Source organism: Phaseolus vulgaris, chromosome 2 (genome assembly GCF_000499845.2).
Source record: "Phaseolus vulgaris cultivar G19833 chromosome 2, P. vulgaris v2.0, whole genome shotgun sequence".
Lineage (NCBI taxonomy): Eukaryota > Viridiplantae > Streptophyta > Magnoliopsida > Fabales > Fabaceae > Phaseolus > Phaseolus vulgaris.
Window position 1 is genome coordinate 21,306,530 of NC_023758.2, and position 19,339 is coordinate 21,325,868.

At 33.9% G+C, this 19,339-nt stretch overlaps 2 protein-coding genes and 1 non-coding gene across 5 annotated transcripts; 1 reads left to right on the forward strand and 2 right to left on the reverse strand.

Moving 5' to 3' along the window:
• Positions 1-809: 809 nt before the first annotated feature.
• Positions 810-1,651, reverse strand: LOC137809187 (uncharacterized mitochondrial protein AtMg00810-like). Its single transcript, XM_068610325.1, has 4 exons — positions 1,522-1,651; positions 1,102-1,321; positions 931-1,006; positions 810-863 (listed from the first exon to the last, which is right to left on the reverse strand). Exons 1-4 carry the CDS (start codon positions 1,649-1,651, stop codon positions 810-812), a joined length of 480 nt encoding a protein of 159 aa, XP_068466426.1.
• Positions 1,652-6,199: 4,548 nt separating this feature from the next.
• On the reverse strand, positions 6,200-19,207 carry LOC137810900 (uncharacterized). Of its 3 annotated transcripts, XM_068612393.1 has the most exons (14): positions 19,056-19,207; positions 18,700-18,964; positions 18,432-18,616; positions 18,199-18,334; positions 16,648-16,926; positions 16,388-16,485; positions 13,989-14,103; positions 13,702-13,807; positions 10,362-10,455; positions 9,388-9,584; positions 8,213-8,312; positions 8,013-8,129; positions 7,475-7,531; positions 6,200-6,523 (listed from the first exon to the last, which is right to left on the reverse strand). In XM_068612393.1, exons 1-14 carry the CDS (start codon positions 19,146-19,148, stop codon positions 6,410-6,412), a joined length of 1,956 nt encoding a protein of 651 aa, XP_068468494.1. In that variant the 5' UTR covers positions 19,149-19,207; the 3' UTR covers positions 6,200-6,409. The 3 variants fall into 3 exon arrangements, with proteins under 3 accessions (XP_068468494.1, XP_068468495.1, XP_068468496.1); XM_068612394.1 differs by lacking the exons at positions 8,013-8,129; positions 8,213-8,312; XM_068612395.1 differs by lacking the exons at positions 6,200-6,523; positions 7,475-7,531; positions 8,013-8,129 and having other exon boundaries at positions 8,213-8,326.
• A 60-nt stretch (positions 19,208-19,267) lies between these two features.
• On the forward strand, positions 19,268-19,339 carry TRNAT-CGU (transfer RNA threonine (anticodon CGU)). Its single transcript has one exon. It is a non-coding gene; the product is annotated as a tRNA-Thr (tRNA).

The window sequence follows — 19,339 nt, forward strand, 5'->3', positions numbered from 1 at the left end:
CAAGCAGCAACTCTAGCCTTCCATCAAACACCATGGATTTGGAGACATCAAAGCTTCAAGATCATCCTTGATCAACAATCTCCCCCTATTTAATGAAGACATATCTCTGGTTGCTTGTGTTGATCTGTTTGAATCTTAACCAGCACCTGCAAAACAGAAATTATGCAAACACAAAGCATACATAGCAGCAGGTTATCAAGGCACACTCACTAGTTTTCTGCATAATCAAAACAGCAGAAAAACCAGTCCAAAATAGTGCCAAATCAGTGAGTGCAGCAGTAGCAAAAACATATTGAATGCAGCAGAATATAAACTTCAAAGCAGAGTTTGTAGTAGCAGAATACACAACACATAAACCAACACCTTCTCCCCCTATTTGTCTTCACAAATAGAATGAAGAAAGGGATAAAAACATAATTAAGAAAGAGTTTGTGAATCAAGAACACCTAACTCATTTCTTAAAAAGAAAAAATTGTCCTTTAGCAAAGGCTTTGTGAATATATCAACAAGCTGCAATCTTGTCTCAATGAATTTCATCTCACAATCTCCATTGTTCACATGATCCCTTATGAAGTGATGACGGATCTCAATGTTCTTTGTTCTTGAGTGTTGAATCTGATTTTTTGTGAGATTTATAGCACTTGTGTTGTCACAAAGCAAAGGCACCTTGCTAATCTTTAAGCCAAAATCTTCTAGTTGTTGTTTGAGCCAAAGAATTTGTGCACAACAACTTCCAACAACAATGTATTCAGCCTTTGTAGTGGAAAGAGCCACACAAGCTTGTTTCTTGCTATGCTAAGAAATAAGACTTAATCCAAGAAGATGACAAGTGCCACTTGTGCTTTTCCAATCCAGCTTACACCCTGCAAAATCATAATAAGAATGTCCAATTAAGTGTATAGGAGAGTGAGAAGGATACCATAGACCAACATTGGTTGTCCCCTTGAGATATTTGAGAATTCGTTTTGCAGCCTTGAGATGAGATTCCTTTGAATTTGCTTGGAATCTTGCACAAAGACACACGGCAAACATGATATCCGGTCTACTTGTTGTGAAATAGAGTAAGGAACCAATCAACCCTCTATATTTGGTTTGATCTACCTCTTTTCCATATAGCAACTTGATGGCATAGGTTTGCTAGCTTCTTTGCAACTTTCCATTTCAAACTTCTTGATAATTTCTTTGCAATACTTTGATTGACTTAGGAAAATTCCATCTTTGGATTGCTTGACCTGCAGTCCAAGAAAGAATGAAAGCTCCCTCATCATTGACATTTCGAACTCACCTTGCATGGCAGCCACAAATTCTTCGCATAAACTATCTTTGGTAGCACCAAAAATGATGTCATCAATGTAGATTTGGACAAAGATAATTTTAGAATTTGACTTCTTGATAAAGAGAGTCTTTTCAATCATCCCTCACTCATAGCCATTGGATAAAAGAAAATTCCATCTTTGGATTGCTTGACCTGTAGTCCAAGAAAGAATGAAAGTTCCCTCATCATTGACATTTCGAACTCACCTTGCATGGCAGCCACAAACTCTTCGCATAAACTATCTTTGGTAGCACCAAAAATGATGTCCTCAATGTAGATTTGGACCAAGATAATTTTAGAATTTGACTTCTTGATAAAGAGAGTCTTTTCAATCATCCCTCACTCATAGCCATTGGATAAAAGAAAGTTACTAAGCCTTTCAAACCACTGCCTTGGAGCTTGCTTAAGCTCATACAAGGCCTTTTTTAGATTGTATACATGGTTAGGATGTTGATGATCTTCAAAGCCCGGTGGTTGTTCAATATAGACTTCCTCATTGATGATTCCATTGAGAAAAACACTTTTAACATCCATTTGAAACAATTTTAATCCACTCATACAAGCAAAGGCCAGCAGCAACCTTACAGTTTCTAATCTTGCAACTGGAGCAAATTTTGCACCATAGTATATGCCTTCTTCTTTATTATAACCTTTAGCCACAAGCCTTGCCTTGTTTCTTGTAATCACTCCAGATTCATCCTGCTTGTTTATGAAAACCCATTTGCATCTAATGATGTTCATCTGGTCAGACCTTAGAATAAGAAACCAGACATCATTTCTTGTGAATTGATGCAGTTCCTCATGCATGGCAGCAACCCATTTATCATCCTTGAGAGCTTCTTTAATTGACTTAGGTTCAATTTGGGAGACAAAAGCCATATGCTTGTAGTAGTTAGAGACAGCACTATGTGTAGAAACACCCTTCTAGATATGGCCAATGATGTTCTCCACTGAAAGATCCCTTGTTGCAGAATTTCAACCAGTTTTTCGTAAAATCAATCGGTTGTTTTTCTGGGCAAGATTCCAGCTTCTGCAAAATTATGTTCTGCTCATCTTCTTTTGTATAATCCTTTATAGAACCCTAATCAATATGAACAATTTCATCGAACACCACATGAATAGACTCCTCCACTGTCATGAGTCTCTTGTTGTAGACTTTATAGGCATGGCTAGTTGAGGAATAATCAATGAAGATGGCATTGTCATCTTTTTCATCAAACTTGCCCAGATTTTCATTCCCATTATTCAGAATGAAACATCTGCATCCAAACACTTTTAGGTGACTAATGTTTTGCTTCCTTCCATTGAAAAGCTCATATGGAGTGCTTCATGTGACTCATTTAGGTCTAAATGACCGGCCTCGGTTAATTAGGAGTCTTCTTAATTTAACCTAGGTTAGTTTTAGATGCCGAAATTCAACCTTAATTCGAATTAAGAAAATGTACAAGTAAAATTCCTATTCTAAATTTAGCAAAAATTAAATTCTACTCTAGAAATTCTACACTAGGTTATGGCATTTTTGAACATGTGTAAAAGGGTGTCTCTGCCATCAGTAGCAGAGTCTCAGTCTTCTTGACTCTTCCTTGCCATTGACCTAGTGGTTGGTCATGAGCTTGGCCTTCTTCCATCACCACATTTCTTTAACAAATGTTGCATGTAATTAGAGTTGTGAATAGATAAAAAAAAAAAAAAAAAAAGGAAGGAGAGTACCGAAGTGAGCCGAAAGTATTTATTTTTGGGCGGATCAACATTATGGTTTTCACCATGTTTGGGTAGGTGATGAGCCCCATTTTGTTATTTTCGTCATCTTTTTCATGTTTTCTTTTTCGTTTCATTTTTATTTCGTCTTTATTTACCTATTTTGGAGATAGAGGCTTCAATATGATCTTTTGGCCTTTAAAGTGAAAACAAATCTTGTTAGTTAGGCCATCATGTAAATTTTTCCTATCATATTGCCATGGCCTTCCTAAAATAATATGGGTTGCTTCAATGGGCACAACATCACATAACACCTCATCTTTATATTTTCCAATTGAGAAAAATATGAGAACTAGTTTATTAACAATTATTTCACCCTCTTCACTTAGCCATTGCAATTTGTAGGAATGTGTATGAGAAATGGTGGGTAATCCAAGTTTCTCCACCACTCTTGGAACTAAATCAACTATCACTTAAACAAATTCTAATTACTTTGAGTTCTTCACAATTAAAAGCAAAACAAGTAGAATTGATTTAAAGACTCCTAGAACACTAAGAACATAAGACTCAAGCAAAATAGGTAAGGGAAAAAAATTGACACAGATAATTCAAAAGCCTAATTTAAATTGCTTAATGAATAAAAAAGCAGAATTGTAAATAACAAGAATTTAAAGAAAGAATTGAAAAGTGCTTAAAGATAAAAACAATAATTGAAATGTGTTGAAATTTAAAGGCATAAATCAACTCAGAAAAGATAATAACAATTTAAAATCATGCTCTGAATACCACATGATGTGAGTTGATTTTAGAATTCAACATTTTTATGGGTTGCACTTTGTTTATAGTTTTTTATTTTAAGCAAAATATGGTTAGAAACCCAAAGAAGATTCCCACTGGATACGAACTTAACCAAGTGGTTAAGTAAATGTGAAGGTTCACTTCTAGAGGGCAAAGAGAAAACACAATTATATGGTGTAGATGATTACGATGTGCCTAATTAAAAAGCATATAAGGTAAAGAAAGAAGATAGAAACTGAATAGAAAAATATCAACACAAGAACATAAAGGAATGGAAAATAAAAAGATGAAAGGAAAGAGAAGCTTAGGATGATGAAGGTGTGGTCACGCCATTTGGGGTGGGAGGAGACTCCAAGATGAGTGGTGAAGAGTCACCACTTGAAGTGTAGTGCACTCAATATAAGACTCAAATTCTAGGAGACTCAGCTCACTAAACGCTCTGACAAAGTTTCTTTTCTATTCAAAATTCAATGTGTGAAAATACATGAGGCAAGTCACCCTTTATATAGGAGATAGTGACTTGGGGAGCAAGAGTGAGAAGGTAGAGGCGTAATTTGTGAGAAACCTTCAATAAGGTAGGTCAAAGAAACCCTAAACCTAGGTGCACATGTCATGAGAGGTGGATTTGGCACAAGCCCAATTTACTAAGTACACACTACTCTAACTTATTCTTCTATTTGGACCCCCAAAAAGAGTCAAAATTATTTACATAAACTTGTCTTGTAAAAATACCATAAGAAAGAACATCTAATTCTCTGGCCTATGTCCAGTTCTTTTTTTGTTGAGGTTCTTCTGATGTTTTGTGGGGCCTTGGTCTTGGATACTGAGATGACTAACCTAATTCTAAAGTGTTCGTGGTGTCCTAATCATTTACTTGTCGAGTTGGATTGTATCATATAGTGTGTTATTTGGGGTGTTACATTAGTGGTATTAAAGTAACTTGTATTCTTGAAGAAAGGGTGTTCTTATATGTATGCTATATGAAGAAGTTGGTTGCAAGTGTTGATAAGTGAAATTGATTAGAAATTTATGTGTAGTTTTCTAATCTAGTTTCTTTTGTATGTTGAGTGTAAGAATTGATGGCTTAAACAAGAGGGATGGTGAATTGTTTTATGAAAGATTTTCGCAAAGACAATCTAGATGAGCACTTAAGGAAAGCAATCAAACAATCCAACAGAAACAATTATCATAATTTTAACCGGTTAAAAATGTGTTTTAATCAGTTGTTAAACCAGCAGATTAAACAGAATTATCAAACAGTTATAAAGAGTTTGTGAGAAAGAGAGATTTACACAAAGATTTATAATGGTTCACTCACACTTGAGCTACATCTAGTTCTCATAAGAACCTCTAAATTGTCATGATACTAAAAATAAAAGTAAATAAAAGTCTAGGTAGTAGCATAAAGACCCAAAAGAATTAAGAAAATTTATTTATTCTAGTATTATATATATAGTATTTTATCTTCACGTGACAAAATTGTCCTTAATTTTATTTCGTTGGCAGTATTTGTCTCTTATGTGACGGATACACACTCTAAAACCTGTATTTCAAAGTTGCCCGACATAACATTAAATAAATTCAAGTTCACTTTTCTTTCATATTACTTGAGCTATGATTCAACGTGCATTTAACTTAAGAATAGCAATCACGTTGTTGATCATCAGAAAATATCATAACCTTGTTTCGTACAATTAATCTCGGAATCATTTCCCCAAGACTCAAAGTGGTTTAAAAACAACACGTTCGAAATAAAGCTCTCAGAAGTTTTGGTATTAGGGAGACCTTTTGGCCGAATCCTCTCATTTCAAATAGGTGTTTATGACTCGCATTCATTATATTTTTTTTATTAAAAAAATCAATTGACCAAACTTAAATATCAAATTCAATTTAATTTTAGTTTGGTTTTAATTTAATATAAAATCAAAACCAATGTCAAATAACTTCTATGATTTTATTCAAATTCATTTTTGTTATTATAAATAAAATTATTAAACATTTAAAAACAGATATATATTTTATAATAAAAAATATCAAATAAATAATATATAAAAAATTGAAAAGGAAAAACATCATATAAACATTCACTACCCAATCACAAGCCAATTACGTAAAATGATACTACATTAAATCCAAAACAAATTTATGTACATTTCCCTCTTATATACGGTTCATTTTATCTATATTTTTAAAATATAAAACTTTAATTCACATTTAAACTTCAATAATATACAGTCGTGTAATAAACTTTTTTGTATAACTATTAAATTTAAGTTTTAACTTCCTCTAATATTTATAAATAAAATACATAATTTTTAGTTAAAAACTATAATATAAATTTACTATCATCCTTTAACAAATATAATACAATAAAACTATAAAAACAACTTTAAAAAAAACACTATATTTATTAATTACTGATTATATTTAAATAGAATAAGAGCCAAAATCCGAACCAAATCATTCAACTAAAAAATAAATAAAAAAGTTAAAATAAAGGATTTATGTATATGATAAAAAGCCTTAGAAATAAATGTGTTGTTGTTTCCCAAGTAGTTGGAAGATGCAATCCAATTTCTTAATCGATGCGAAAAACAATCAACAAAAATTGGATTTACTACTAATCCTGACGCTGCCAGCTGATGCCTGGTTTGCTGCTCGATTGCTTCCAAAATTCTTCCGATTTGACTCCCTTGCAATTCTTGAACCAAACTACAACCAATAAACATATTATAGTCATTCACTCATCTAGTGAAATTCCACCCTCTCCTTTCGTCTCCCTATTATTTCCTCATACGCTACTTTCTTACAAAAATACTCATACATACCAACACATTTTTACAATGCATCCCACCAATCATACACCTCTGTTCACAATTTCACATCTAACAACAAATCTAATAAAAAGGCAGTATTTTTTATATAATTGAACACAATTTTTAATTTTTAATAATGGTTAATATTTATTAAATAATAAATTAAATGAAATACAATAAATCAATTTAAACTTTGGTATTTTGTGAAATAATTTTAACTTGTTTTCTAAAATATAACTTCTTAAGATTTTATATCAATTTTTCTTCATTTTAATTAAAAAATTTACTTCAACTCTAATGTATATGTTCAAAAATTATTCTTTTACATTAAATTATTTTACAAAATTATATGTATTTACTGGAAGAATATTTTGTAAATGGGTACTTACTTTGTATTAGGATAGGCTATCAACTTGAGGTAAGTACTAAATATTTGAAAGTATTTTTCACTTCTAACATAAGGGTACTTTGATCATTTTCTTAATATATCTACTTCATAAATTTTTATTATTATTTTATCACATTAATCGATTCACTTACAAATTTTTCCCTAATTTCTTTTCACTTTCGAGTATCTTTCCCTTAATTCAAACATAATCAGTTACCACTATATTTCTTTTTTCTTTCATCATTTTCCACTCCTTAATCTACGCAAAGGCTAAAAGTGTCCTATGAATGGAACAATATCCCAAAGAGTGGATTAAAAATAAAATTAACCTAGAAGATTTATATTTAAAAATTGCAACTTCAAGTAGCACATTTTCTTTCCTTTGATGGTTTTACGTAGTTTTAGGAATTCGGTGTGTTTTACATCAAGTAAATTCAAGTGTACAGATTCAGAACACACCTGAATTGCTCGTTTCGGCAGAACTGCTGCTTCATATAAACCAAGCAATTTAGCAACCTTCAAAAAATATATCAACTATGAGATTCAAGTTTGGGAATTCATATACGGGGGCCAATTCAAATAAAAAAGGAATTAATTTGGTACATTTGAACATCAAATCCGTGAGTCACCATAAACAAGAACAAATGAGTACTTTTATCTGATAAAATTTAACCAGGATTGGGGGTGTTAAATACATTCCACTGGTATATTGAAACTGATGTCAAACATATTAAGGGAAAACAAATTTCCTGTCGGATCTACACCAGAAGCTTTTTTTTTTCTCGTGTATGGAATGTGGATTCAGTTCATTCTCAAGTTATATAATTTTGCTCTTATTACATTACTAAACACTCGTATCACTAGATTTGCGCAGTCAAAGTGATAAAAAAATATCTTGAGCAAGTGGCAGCTCAGTCAGCCATTAAATGGTCCAACACTAAAACAGTTAAAAAAGAGAAAAGTAAATCATCCAAACTCAACAAAGAAATAGTAATACCTCTCTTAAAATCTTTTTATCACCAATGCCAATAGGTTGATCAAGGTTGGCAACCTCCCACAACGGAATATTGAGCAACAGTCTTATAACATCCTCATCCAAGAATGGAAATCTAGCCTAAAGGAAACATGAGGAAAAAAGGGGGGAAAGATAAGTAACTGGTAGGTCCATATTGATTTTTTATAGACTTTGAACATTACCTCCTTCCCATTATCAGCAATACACCTATCATCTCTCCCTAAATTTCTTCTCCAAATTCTTTGCATATCGAGTCTCATTTCCTCGTGTAGCCCCAGCCAACTGATCAAGGCATACTATGCCATCAGAATACATTAGAAGATAATGCACGTATATTCCACAGTTAATCAGTACTGCACAGTGTACACAATCAGTTAACCTAAGAATTTCAATAATATTGTGATACACCTCAACCCAACAACCCAAGATGGCCCAAGAGATCAATTAGACAACCTAAATGGATGGACCAATATGCAATCTAATAAGTTAGAAAAGGAGGTTATATTATCATAAGAATATATGTTTGTAAGGCCCATAGGGCACCTATTTACAGTATTGATACCAAAATGAATGCATCAAAGATTTTGTGCCCTAATTATATCAGTGTATTCTCTCTTCTCTTAGTATAGCTGTAGCAAAAGCCTAGCATATTGCTTCTCTTAGTAGAAGGGCATTAAACTACCATATAAAAAAAAAGACAAATCTTCTAAATAAATTATCAATCAAGTACTTTCAGTTCAACAAATTCTTTAAGTCAGGGATACAAGGGTCATTAGGTCCTTGAAATATTATGTCATCGATTTAATCCTTCCATAATGTAAAGTGTCATCAATTTAGTTCCCCAATCATGCAAACTGTTGTAAAAGTCGTTCCAAAATTAGTATCAAATAACATTTAATTCTCCCAATTTAACAAAAAAGAGCAATTTGATGACACTTCGAAAATTGAGACACTATATCAAGGATAAATATTTTTAGAGAAAGAAAATGAAAATGCTTTGGAGAAGAAAATTAGGGGTTTCTTCAATACTTTTAGAAACAAAGTTAGCTGAACAACATTTTAAATCTGAGGAAATTTATTAAAGTAGAGTAATTGTAGTATATGGTATATTCTTTGCCATGGAAAAGACAAACTGTCTAGCATAAATCTCCCCTTCTAAAATGAAATTTCCATGAATAATGCAAAGATATAAGAATCAACAATTGAGATGAATATTATAAGATCCAAACTAAAATTAAAAAGGAAACGTTTTATTTATTAAACGAAGATGAAAGAATCAAAAGTCTTGCCATAGTTTATCATACACATAAGGATGAGAATAGCACTAAAATACAATTTACCATTTCCATATTAGTACCTTCCACGTCTATAACTTGTCCTGTGTCTCCCATACCCAGCACACTGCTCATCAGCACCAGAACCAACAAGAAGAATCTTTGCATTCGACTTATACTTAGTCCGTACATGATTGTCGTCATTATCCGATGTATTTGCATCAGATACCCATCCATCGCCACCAGAAGCAAGCCATAAAGCTATTCCAATATTAAGGTCCTGAAAATATAAGTGCAGACCAATCATCAAATAGAAATACTAAAGGTGAAAAAAACTTAGCAATATGGTTTTCAGTCTAAAATTTCTATTTCACCTGTCTCGAACGTTAAAGTCAAGTTACAATTAAAAAAAATTGTTTCATTTAGCATGAAAGAAACTACCAACGCAGAAGCAGGAAGTAGATTGTGGTCAGTGGCAAAAACTTCAATAACTTTTAGATGACTTAAGTGGTGAATCATGGCCCACCTTTTCAATATGATGCCTTTTACTTTCCTTTTCAACACTGTATGCATTGTTTGTTTGTCTCTTCTTGCTACAAGAAATTTACTAAATAACAGCTAATCATTTTTTTTTAAGTCAGGCAATCAATCCCTGTAACTTCACCGAGTTTGAAATTAAGTTCATTTAGTTTTAAAAAAATTAACAAGGTTCCAATAATTTTAATGTTCGGTACCTAAATCTTTAGAAACTGGCATAGTTAAATTTCTGTTATTATGACTTGTCAACATCTAAATGTTTTCTTCAATTCTGTCTCTTTTCCACGGGATATTGTTTTCCCACATTCATTTATCTCCAAATAGCTAAATTGGGAAATGCTTGCCCGCATTATAGACATATGCTATTGACTACCTTGATAATACGCATATCCCCTCTCAACAGGTAACGGTTGCAGTTGGTTGAACATTCAATTTCCCAAATCAACTTAAAATAACTAGAAATGTTTATACATGACAGAATAAAAATTATAAATTTCAGATAGAGAGGATTAATTAGTACCATGTAGGTGTTGGCAGGATTTATGAGTGACACAACATGACTAGTTTCAAACACCAAGTCTGACAAGTCAGCATCAATTTCCACGAGTCTCCACCTGCAATTATAAATTATAGCGCCCTTTCACTTGAACATGATAGATGCTACAATAGATATTTTGACATAAAGAACATATAATAAATAGGTACATGATCTCAATAACCTAACTACATAACAATTCAGTTTAATGACAGAATATATATCAAAATTAAAATAACAGAATAAGAGATTCATCATAACAGGGCAAGTGAGAAATAGATTGTTCATGAAGCCAAGAAAAGGATACTTTTTTTATTCTCCTTAATACAGCCCAATGTTATCACTTAATCTGTGTAACTGACCCTGCATTTGTTTTTGCAGAAATCATACCTAGCCTATGCTAGAGCCTACACATGAAACTAAAAACTAACACAAGCAACATGAATTCACGATACTAATTCATGCAGTATGATATCATAGTAAAAAATGAGGAATGGAAATTGGATGGTAAGACTATTAGTTATATAATATCACAAAGGATGGAAATTTATGTATTTTTTGAACTTTTAGTATTTTGGGGTTATTAGGACAACTTTAATAAATTAGGTCATTTGATTGTTCCAATTATTAGGAAGTGGACTTTAAGTTTAACTCAATCCAACAAAACTAATTTTTAAAATGAGGTTTGCATCCACTTATATACTATAATTTGGTCATATCTCTAGTCGATGTGAGATCTCAGATCCATAATTAAGAATAACTTGGTAATCAAACCCTAAACCCAAAGATCACTCAAGTAAATTGATTACCTCCACCTTGTTATTGGGTAAAGTGTAACTCGATGGAGAAGCCATTAACTCTCCTTCAACATGTGGAGGAATTTTCAAAGACTATAGGGCTGTGGTTATGAGCTGTTTTTCAATTTGTCTTGGTCATCTCATCATAATTCTCTTGAAGCTGAATTACTAGGAGTAATTCATGCTATTAAGATTGCTTGGGGGGAAAATTGGTTTAACCTTTGGATTGAGAACGATTCTACTAATTTAGTAAAAGCTTTTTCTACAAAACCTTATTCAGTGGAGACTTCAGAACAGGTGGTTAAATTGCATGAAGTTGCTCAAGAACATGAGATTGAAAGTCTCTCATATATAGAAAAGAAAATAGTATATAAATCAGAATTACTACTTGTGTTGATTTTTGTGAAGACATACTTAATTTGCCTTGCTTTAGATTCAGGTCCCCTCATTAATATTGTTTTCTTGTTTTTTAATACATATTTGAGGTATGCTAAAAATGATTGATGTTGATTAGGGCGTCAACCTAGTTCAGATTGCAATCAACATGGTGGTCCTTTTGCATACTTATTTTCATAAAAAAAATGAAATTTGCTCATTAAAGGATTACTGTGTAATAAAATTAAATTGATTTGAGGTTGAATTAAGTATCAATATTATTTTTCTTCACATACAGTACAGCTCTACCCTGTTCTCAGTTTACTTCTTCTCCCCTATTTTCTTGCTTTCTCCCTAAAGGGATGCTCGGTATATTTTCTGTTTGCATTTTCAATTTATGTTCAATGACAACTACAAAACAATGTAGTCAAAACCGCGAGTAAACTCGCAAACTCGCATGAGGCAGCGAGTTTGGAAGACAAACCAAGGTGACTCGGTCGGCAGATCGGCATCGGAGTGAATCGTACCGCGGTGCCGCGCAGCTCGGTGCATTGGAAGACGTCATTGATCCGCATTGTAACCTAGTGCGGCACGTTTTGGCCAAAACTTATTTGACCTAGCGCGGCCATTTTAAGGTCCAATGCGGCCCAATACGACCCAAAAGAATATTTGTGAGTGAGTGAGTGAAGAGTGAAACAAGCACCGCAGAACTCCACCGGCATCGTTGTCGCGCTCAGGTTCTCCGCCACCGCCAACGCTCACGGTCGCATTCTCCATTGTTGACGTTCGCCACCGCCACTGTTCGCGTTCGCCACCGCCACCATTCGCATTCGCCATCGCTTCATCCAACATTCGCCATCACCACCGCTCGCGAACGCCACAACAACTGCTCACGTTCTCTTCTTCATTCATTCTCCATCATAGTCACAGTTCTCATTCTTTTCATCTCCAAGACAATGCCTTTTGTAATGGCTTCAGCCGATGTCAGTAAAAAAAAGGAAGTATTAGGAGGATGATGAAGGTCATGGCATAGATAACATTAATGAAAATGAAGATCTTGTAGGAGAGGATGATGATTATCCTTCAATTAATATGAAGGATTTCCTTTGATAGTTTAATTGTATTAGATATTTGTGAACTTAGTTGTTTTTTGTATGAACAATTTATGATTTATGAACCTGTTTCTAGTTGTGTTATGTATTGAATATTATTTTTCATGTGTTAGTAACTCTTACGAGTCGAGTTACGATCTTCTATCTCCTTCCCGATCCTCGTACGAGTTTGACTACATTGCTACAAAATGACCATCTTTTCATAAATTTCTTGTTTCCAAATTTCTGGGAAGGTAATGGTAAAAACATTTTCCATTCATGTTCTCTCCCTTTTTCCCCTGAACACTCTACGTCATTCTTAAATCATATATGGTTCTTTCCACATTTCCACAATCGTATCTATTTCCAAGCCTCCGATCACTTAGTTTTCTAGGCTCCCTTTCAGTCACCAACAACGCATTAGGTGTTGGGGGGGGGGGGGGGGGGGGGGGGGGCAGTTAATCAGTGGGTAATTAGTTGGGAGAGACTAGGCTCTTAAACCTTAAACTCATAGTGAGCTGTAATCCCTCTTTCTGTACTGATGTCTCTTTTTCCTTGATGTTTGCATCACATTTCATCTCTGTTTGGGAACATTTCCCAAGAGATCTCTACAGCAATCTTTCATATAGATTTAACCAGTTCTAATCTCACTAGAAAGATGTTTCAGACCATATTTAATACCCCCACAACAATGGAAAATATATTATTCTTGGTGAAATATCTTTCTAACAGGAAAAAGATGTTTCAGACCATTTTCTGTGCCCCACATAACAATAGAAAGATGTTTCAGACCATTTAACAGGAAATAGTTCCGGCTGAAATATTTAATCTGATAATAAGTAAAAATTTCCTCTATTTTTTTCAAATTTTCCATCCCAAATAAGATTGGTAACACCATACAGCCTAAACTTAATATTACTCAAAATATACTTTCATAACAGACTAATTAAGACAACAATTTACTATTGAAAAGGACAGGGGGAGGAAGTCAACTTATGTATTCAAACAAAAAACGATAAACAAAGGAACAAAAAGAACAGAGAAGAACAGTAGACAGCATACTTCCTAGAAGGTGCAACTCTTCTTAGTTCATTCAACCCTGCTTTCGCAGATTGTCTATCAGGAGCTAAATGGCCATCAAAACTTACATTAAGTAGATCGATTTCATCTGTCAATCCAAAATAGATTAAAAATCAGCTTAACAGAAGGTTCCCAAATTAGAACATGTCAACTCAACCAGTTCTCCTATTTTATACATCTCAAAACCAAACAAGAAACTAATTAAGTCTGTATCATATAATTATAATCAACATCGAATTGGCAAATTAAGTCAATTTAGAAGCACTCACAATGGGGATCCAAGCATTTATCCAACAATGCTGCAAGTATCATGGAGTCCAGACCACCAGAGAAAAGAATTGCAACAGGAACAAATTCCTCTTGTCTGATACCAGATATCACTGCCTATGCAAACAAATCCAAAGAGTTCTATCATGTATACCAATAACACTATCAAGTTTCCCACATGTTGTGCAAGCACATTTAAATTTAATTAAATATTATAAATAAAAATTTGAAAGAGAATGTTATATGTTTTCACTATTAGATATGAATAAATTAAAGAGAGAACAAATTTAAAATTGAGGAGGAAACTATAAAAATAAATCATTTAAATCAAGAAACATAATTTTAATATGATGTGCAAAAATTTAAAAAACAAATTCAAATTAGAATAAGATTACAATAATAGTAAACTTCAATTTATCTATAAGATGAAAGAACTTCAATTTGATATAATGATGTTTAAACATTCAGATTTAAAATTGAAATTAATCTTAAGTAATAGTGTTTGATAGGAACAAAAGTATGATAAGAAAATAGATTAGATATTCAATGTTGAAAAAACATGTGGCTTAATATGGGGAAGGAAATTGGAAATAGTTCCTAAATACACTGTCTTTCAGAACTGAGAAGTCAAATTTATAATTTAAGAGTGGGTATACCAAAACACAACAAGAACAGCTCAAAAATAAATTCAAAGGGCATCCAAGAGTTCAAATTCTTTGGCTATAAAAAACTCCAGAAGGGATCCAGATGCAAATAGAATCCATTGATCATTTGAGTACATTTCAGTCACAAAAATATCCAAAGATGTCAGTGGAGACATTGAGTACTTTCAATTTGCATTTAGGAAACACATTTAAGTATTCACAGAATCACAGTTAGTTTCAGAACCCAGCATTGCAACAGACTTTCAATACATTTGGTTAAGCATCCTTGAATAAGCATTACCTCTTGTGATAGTAAAGAAATCCTAAAAGTTTTGTAATATTCACATTCTGTGGTTTGAATTCCCTAGAAAACTTATTCATTAAAAGAATTTTCCAATAAATGAATGAATAAGATTGGTCATAAAGATAATTAAAAAGGGTACAAAAAATACTGCTTAGCTAGACAATATAAGTTCAGCTTTTTCCTCTCCGCTTTCCCCTTTCACCCCATTCATGAACCCACTTTCTTCTTTTAGTATTCATCTCTCTCATTTACCTTCATTTCTTTTTCATAAATTTAATTCTTACTTTTTATACAGTATACACACACATACACTTTAGTTAGTATGCATGCTTTTGATCAACAATAACAAAAGGAGATAATGCTTTGAGTTCTACACAACACAAGGATACATACATATGTTGTGTAATGTAAGTTACACCAATTCTTTTTCATGGATTGAATAACATTTTTAGGTATGACCTACATGATGAGAATATTCTATCCACTGATAATTATGTGAGAAAATCACACAACAAAATGTTATTTAACAGAATAAGATTACTTTATTTCTATTCGAGTCAATTGGTTTTGGAATTTTGGATTAACAAATTTTACAGATATCACGCATAGGATGGGGAACTTACTAACTGGATTTTGTGAGAAAAGCGTCAAATAAGAAGTTATTCAATTGTGTAGATTAATTATGATTATTGTCAAGGCCTATCAGTCCTGCTTATTAGAGTATAGTTTGACAATAACCCTATTGTAAATATACCTTTTTATTTTTTCTGTTAAGACTCTTGACAGCTGTGTCTGTAAGATCATCATCTCAGTTAGTTACTCTTAGTGAGTTTAAGCTAAGTCCTCACAAAACCACATTATAAGCTGAAGATTGCATCCCCTTATATATTATAATCTAGCATTATTCCTAGTTTCTAGCATTATTCCTAGTTGATGTGAGATCTCCAACACACCCTCTCACGCAATGAACAGCTCAAGCATGGGATTAAATATTTATGGGTGGTCTAATAGGAGTCCAATAACAATAGCATAATAATTCCAAAGAACATTATAAGGATAGGCTCTGATACCATCTAAGTAAGTGAGTTTAAACTTAACTTATCCTCACAAAACCGACTTGTAAGATGAGGATTGTATTGTAAGGTGAGGATTGTATGGTATCCCACTTATATATTATAATTTGGTCTTATACCTAGTCGATGAGGGATCTACAAAGCTTTCATTCTGTTACAAGTTGTATTGTTAGTCTCTCTAAATCAGCTATATATGGCAGACTTCACTCTTGTAATTGGCCTTTAGTTTTACAGTTTCTCCTTATTCTAGTACTGCTCAGAAAAGTACTTTCATTTTGACAGAAATATGCAGTGTAATCCATCCATTGAAGTTAACCAAAAATCTAGAATACATAATATCAGTGACAAAACTCATTACCAGTTCCAGTTAGGTTGCATACCTGATAAATAGTATACAACGAAGTACGTCGTAACACAGATTCCTTTAAAGCATCAAGCAAAATATGAGCTGAAACTGGAACTGCAGATTGAACTGAGTCTGCATAATGAAGACATGTGCCTAAACCTAGTTAGACAAAGATGCTAGAGCAGAGTTGCCAAACAATGCTAAAGTAAGGAACTAGAATGTATGAGAATAGAAATTAAAGTACAGAACAGAACAACTACATGAAACTTTCTAGCACTATTATACATTAATCACCTGTTTCATTTGGAACTGACTCAGAAGAAGCCTGATATATAGAACGTTGCCCCCTGGATAATTTATGACAGCATGTTTTCAGGTCTTCAGAGCTTGGTTCAACAGAAATTCTATCCCACTTGATAAGTTCAGTTAACATACAGTTTGCATATTCATGCATTTTGACTTCAGCTACCAGATATCCGCCTGATTTTGAAACATCCACATGCAAACTATATATTCCACATGGTAGCTCTTCCCAGTAACTAAGACATCCTATACCATTACGAATTTCATCCTCTGAAGCAAATTAATATTTTTAAGTCATAAACTCATTCTTTCAAAATTCAGTTTACAAACTGACATAACTAACTATAGTTTCAAAACCTTAACCAGGCCAGTAGATTTAAATGTGCTGAATAAGGAAAACCAGGGATAGTTTATAGAATTAAACCAGGACATTCATCTTTCAGATATTTTCTTTTTTCCTGTCAAGATGGGATATTTAGCCAGACCACTAGTCCAGGTTTACAACTATTTGAGTAGTAAGAAAAGCCAAATAATCAATGAGAAGCATAAAATAACTCTATAAATTGATATTACAGATATAAAATCAATCATGAACCTAAATCACAGTTTAAGCTTTAAGCAGAGTTGGTCGTTGACAACAAAAATCATAGGTGAGAAAGAGGAAAAGAAAAAACATTTAAAAAAGTGATATTTAACATTTTTAAAAGACTTCCATCCATTGTTTCTTAATTTTCAATAAAATAAATTAGAGTTCCAATGTTATCAAATAGGTGTTAGGTTCAATCAACCAAAACTGGTACAGCTTAGCTACACTTCCAGCTGCAAATATTGACAGCTTGAACTCAAATGGTGAGCTTATGTTGTTATAGGCTCACATAAAAGCGTCTATTAAAGGAGATACGTGAGTGGATAGTAAAAGGACCATATAGGCTAGGAAGACAATGTTTGTCAAAGATGACATAAGAAAAGATGGTTGACAATGACAACAAATTGGAATGTAACAAAATGGACAGACAGCAGCCCAGTAGAGGAGAAAAAGATTCCGGAGATATGCAAAGGTAGATTGGGGTAAGGGGGGCAGAAGAAAGGACAGTAAAGACAAAATCAAAAACGAGCAGAAAGGATGTTGTTCTCTGGACACTTCTTGGCAGGAAGCACTTTGGCAGTTCTGCCATATTATTTTATTTTCCTTCTGAGAGATCATAGCCTTATCTTTACTGACATTTCCTGTATGTTTAAAACCAGTATCAACAATATTGAAAGAACAAGATGCAGGAGTCATCCAAGCAGCATCATATAAAAAAGCACAAAATCTCCTAAAATCCGCCATACCCTTTCCTGCATGCCTTTCATAATGACACATCCCTCTATAATAGCAAGACCAGACTGAGTGCATAGTTTACAATACCTTCCCACCATCACTAAATTTAAAAAATGATCAATATTTTACTAACTGAAAATAGACTTTATTCAGATCACTCTAGTTCACCAACACTGAACCATAAGAGCAAGATAACCATAGCTGTTTTCGGGTATGCTTACCAGTGGCCTGCTGAACCGGCGAAACAGGTGAAACGGAAGAAAGCAGAAAGGTTGAGTCATCTTCCGTTGGCCAGTGAACAAGGAGGCTCCGCCTACCAAACCCATCTCGACCAAACCAAAGAGTCCTCGAGCTATCCTATAACGGACAAAGAAAGCACCATCTCAGACACAATGTCCAGGAAAATCATGCCGCAAAAGATTCAAACACAAAGAAACTTACCACTGGGTGTTACCTGCCAATAAATGATAGCCCAGGGTCCTTTAATTGTGGAAAGAACACCCACAACGGAACTTTTTCCACATTCGACACAGAGACCAGCTGAACAAGAAGCACAGGAACAACACTCCCCTAGAGTCCGCATAAGAAACTCAGTATCGTTGCAATCACTTTCCAGGTGAAAACCTCCGAAAATCTCACCTAAAAAGCAAAGTAGAAATGAAAACCTAGAATGCATCAAAGAAGAAGAAAAAAAACGAGGGACAGAAAGTAGCACAGAATACCGTTATACACGAGAATATTCCCTGACGTATCCACCAGTGGCTGAATAAGCGGTTGAATTCCCCTGAGCTGCAAGGCTGCACCGAAGAAATGAAGCTTCGCAGTGTGGATGTCATCGGCGTTGTCGCGTTCGGAAGATGACACGCCATCATCTGAGAAGGATGAAATTAGGTTTTCCTCTGATTGGAGAATAAGTTTCTTGGCGCACACGCTATCGGGGCCTCTTCTCCGCAGAGCTGCTTTGAGATCATCGAAAGAGAACAACAACTGTGGCAGATAAAAGGAAGTAGTACGAATTGTTATAACCGCTTGCTTTAGAGTTTTTTTGTTGGTTTCAAAGGATGAGAGTTGCGCTTACTTTCTCGGTTTTCCGAGTTGAGCTTGTTGAATCCAAGGGCAACCATGAGGTCTCAATACGAATGCCTGAGACTATCAACGCGATTCCACACATCGTCTTCTCTGTTCTGGCAGCAGAAGAGTGAGGGTGGTTTTACGGAGGGTTTTGACTTTGAGTTTACTTTCTTTCTAATCTATATTATATTTTAAACAAAATCATAATTAATAATATCTGCTTCCGTAGCATAGTGGTAGTGCGTTCGCTTCGTAAGCGAAAGGTCGCGTGTTCGATCCTCGCCGGGAGCT

Coding starts and splice junctions, on each gene's coding strand:
- LOC137809187 (XM_068610325.1), bottom strand. CDS start 1,651: ATGATTGAAAAGACTCTCTTTATCAAGAAGTCAAATTCTAAAATTATC. Junction 1,322..1,521: donor GTTTGTGGCTGCCATGCAAG/GTGAGTTCGAAA, acceptor GTGCTACCAAAG/ATAGTTTATGCGAAGAATTT. Junction 864..930: donor ATCTCAAGGGGACAACCAAT/GTTGGTCTATGG, acceptor ATGATTTTGCAG/GGTGTAAGCTGGATTGGAAA.
- LOC137810900 (XM_068612393.1), bottom strand. CDS start 19,148: ATGTGTGGAATCGCGTTGATAGTCTCAGGCATTCGTATTGAGACCTCA. Junction 18,335..18,431: donor GGGCTATCATTTATTGGCAG/GTAACACCCAGT, acceptor TGTCCGTTATAG/GATAGCTCGAGGACTCTTTG. Junction 16,927..18,198: donor GCCGGTTCAGCAGGCCACTG/GTAAGCATACCC, acceptor AATTTGCTTCAG/AGGATGAAATTCGTAATGGT.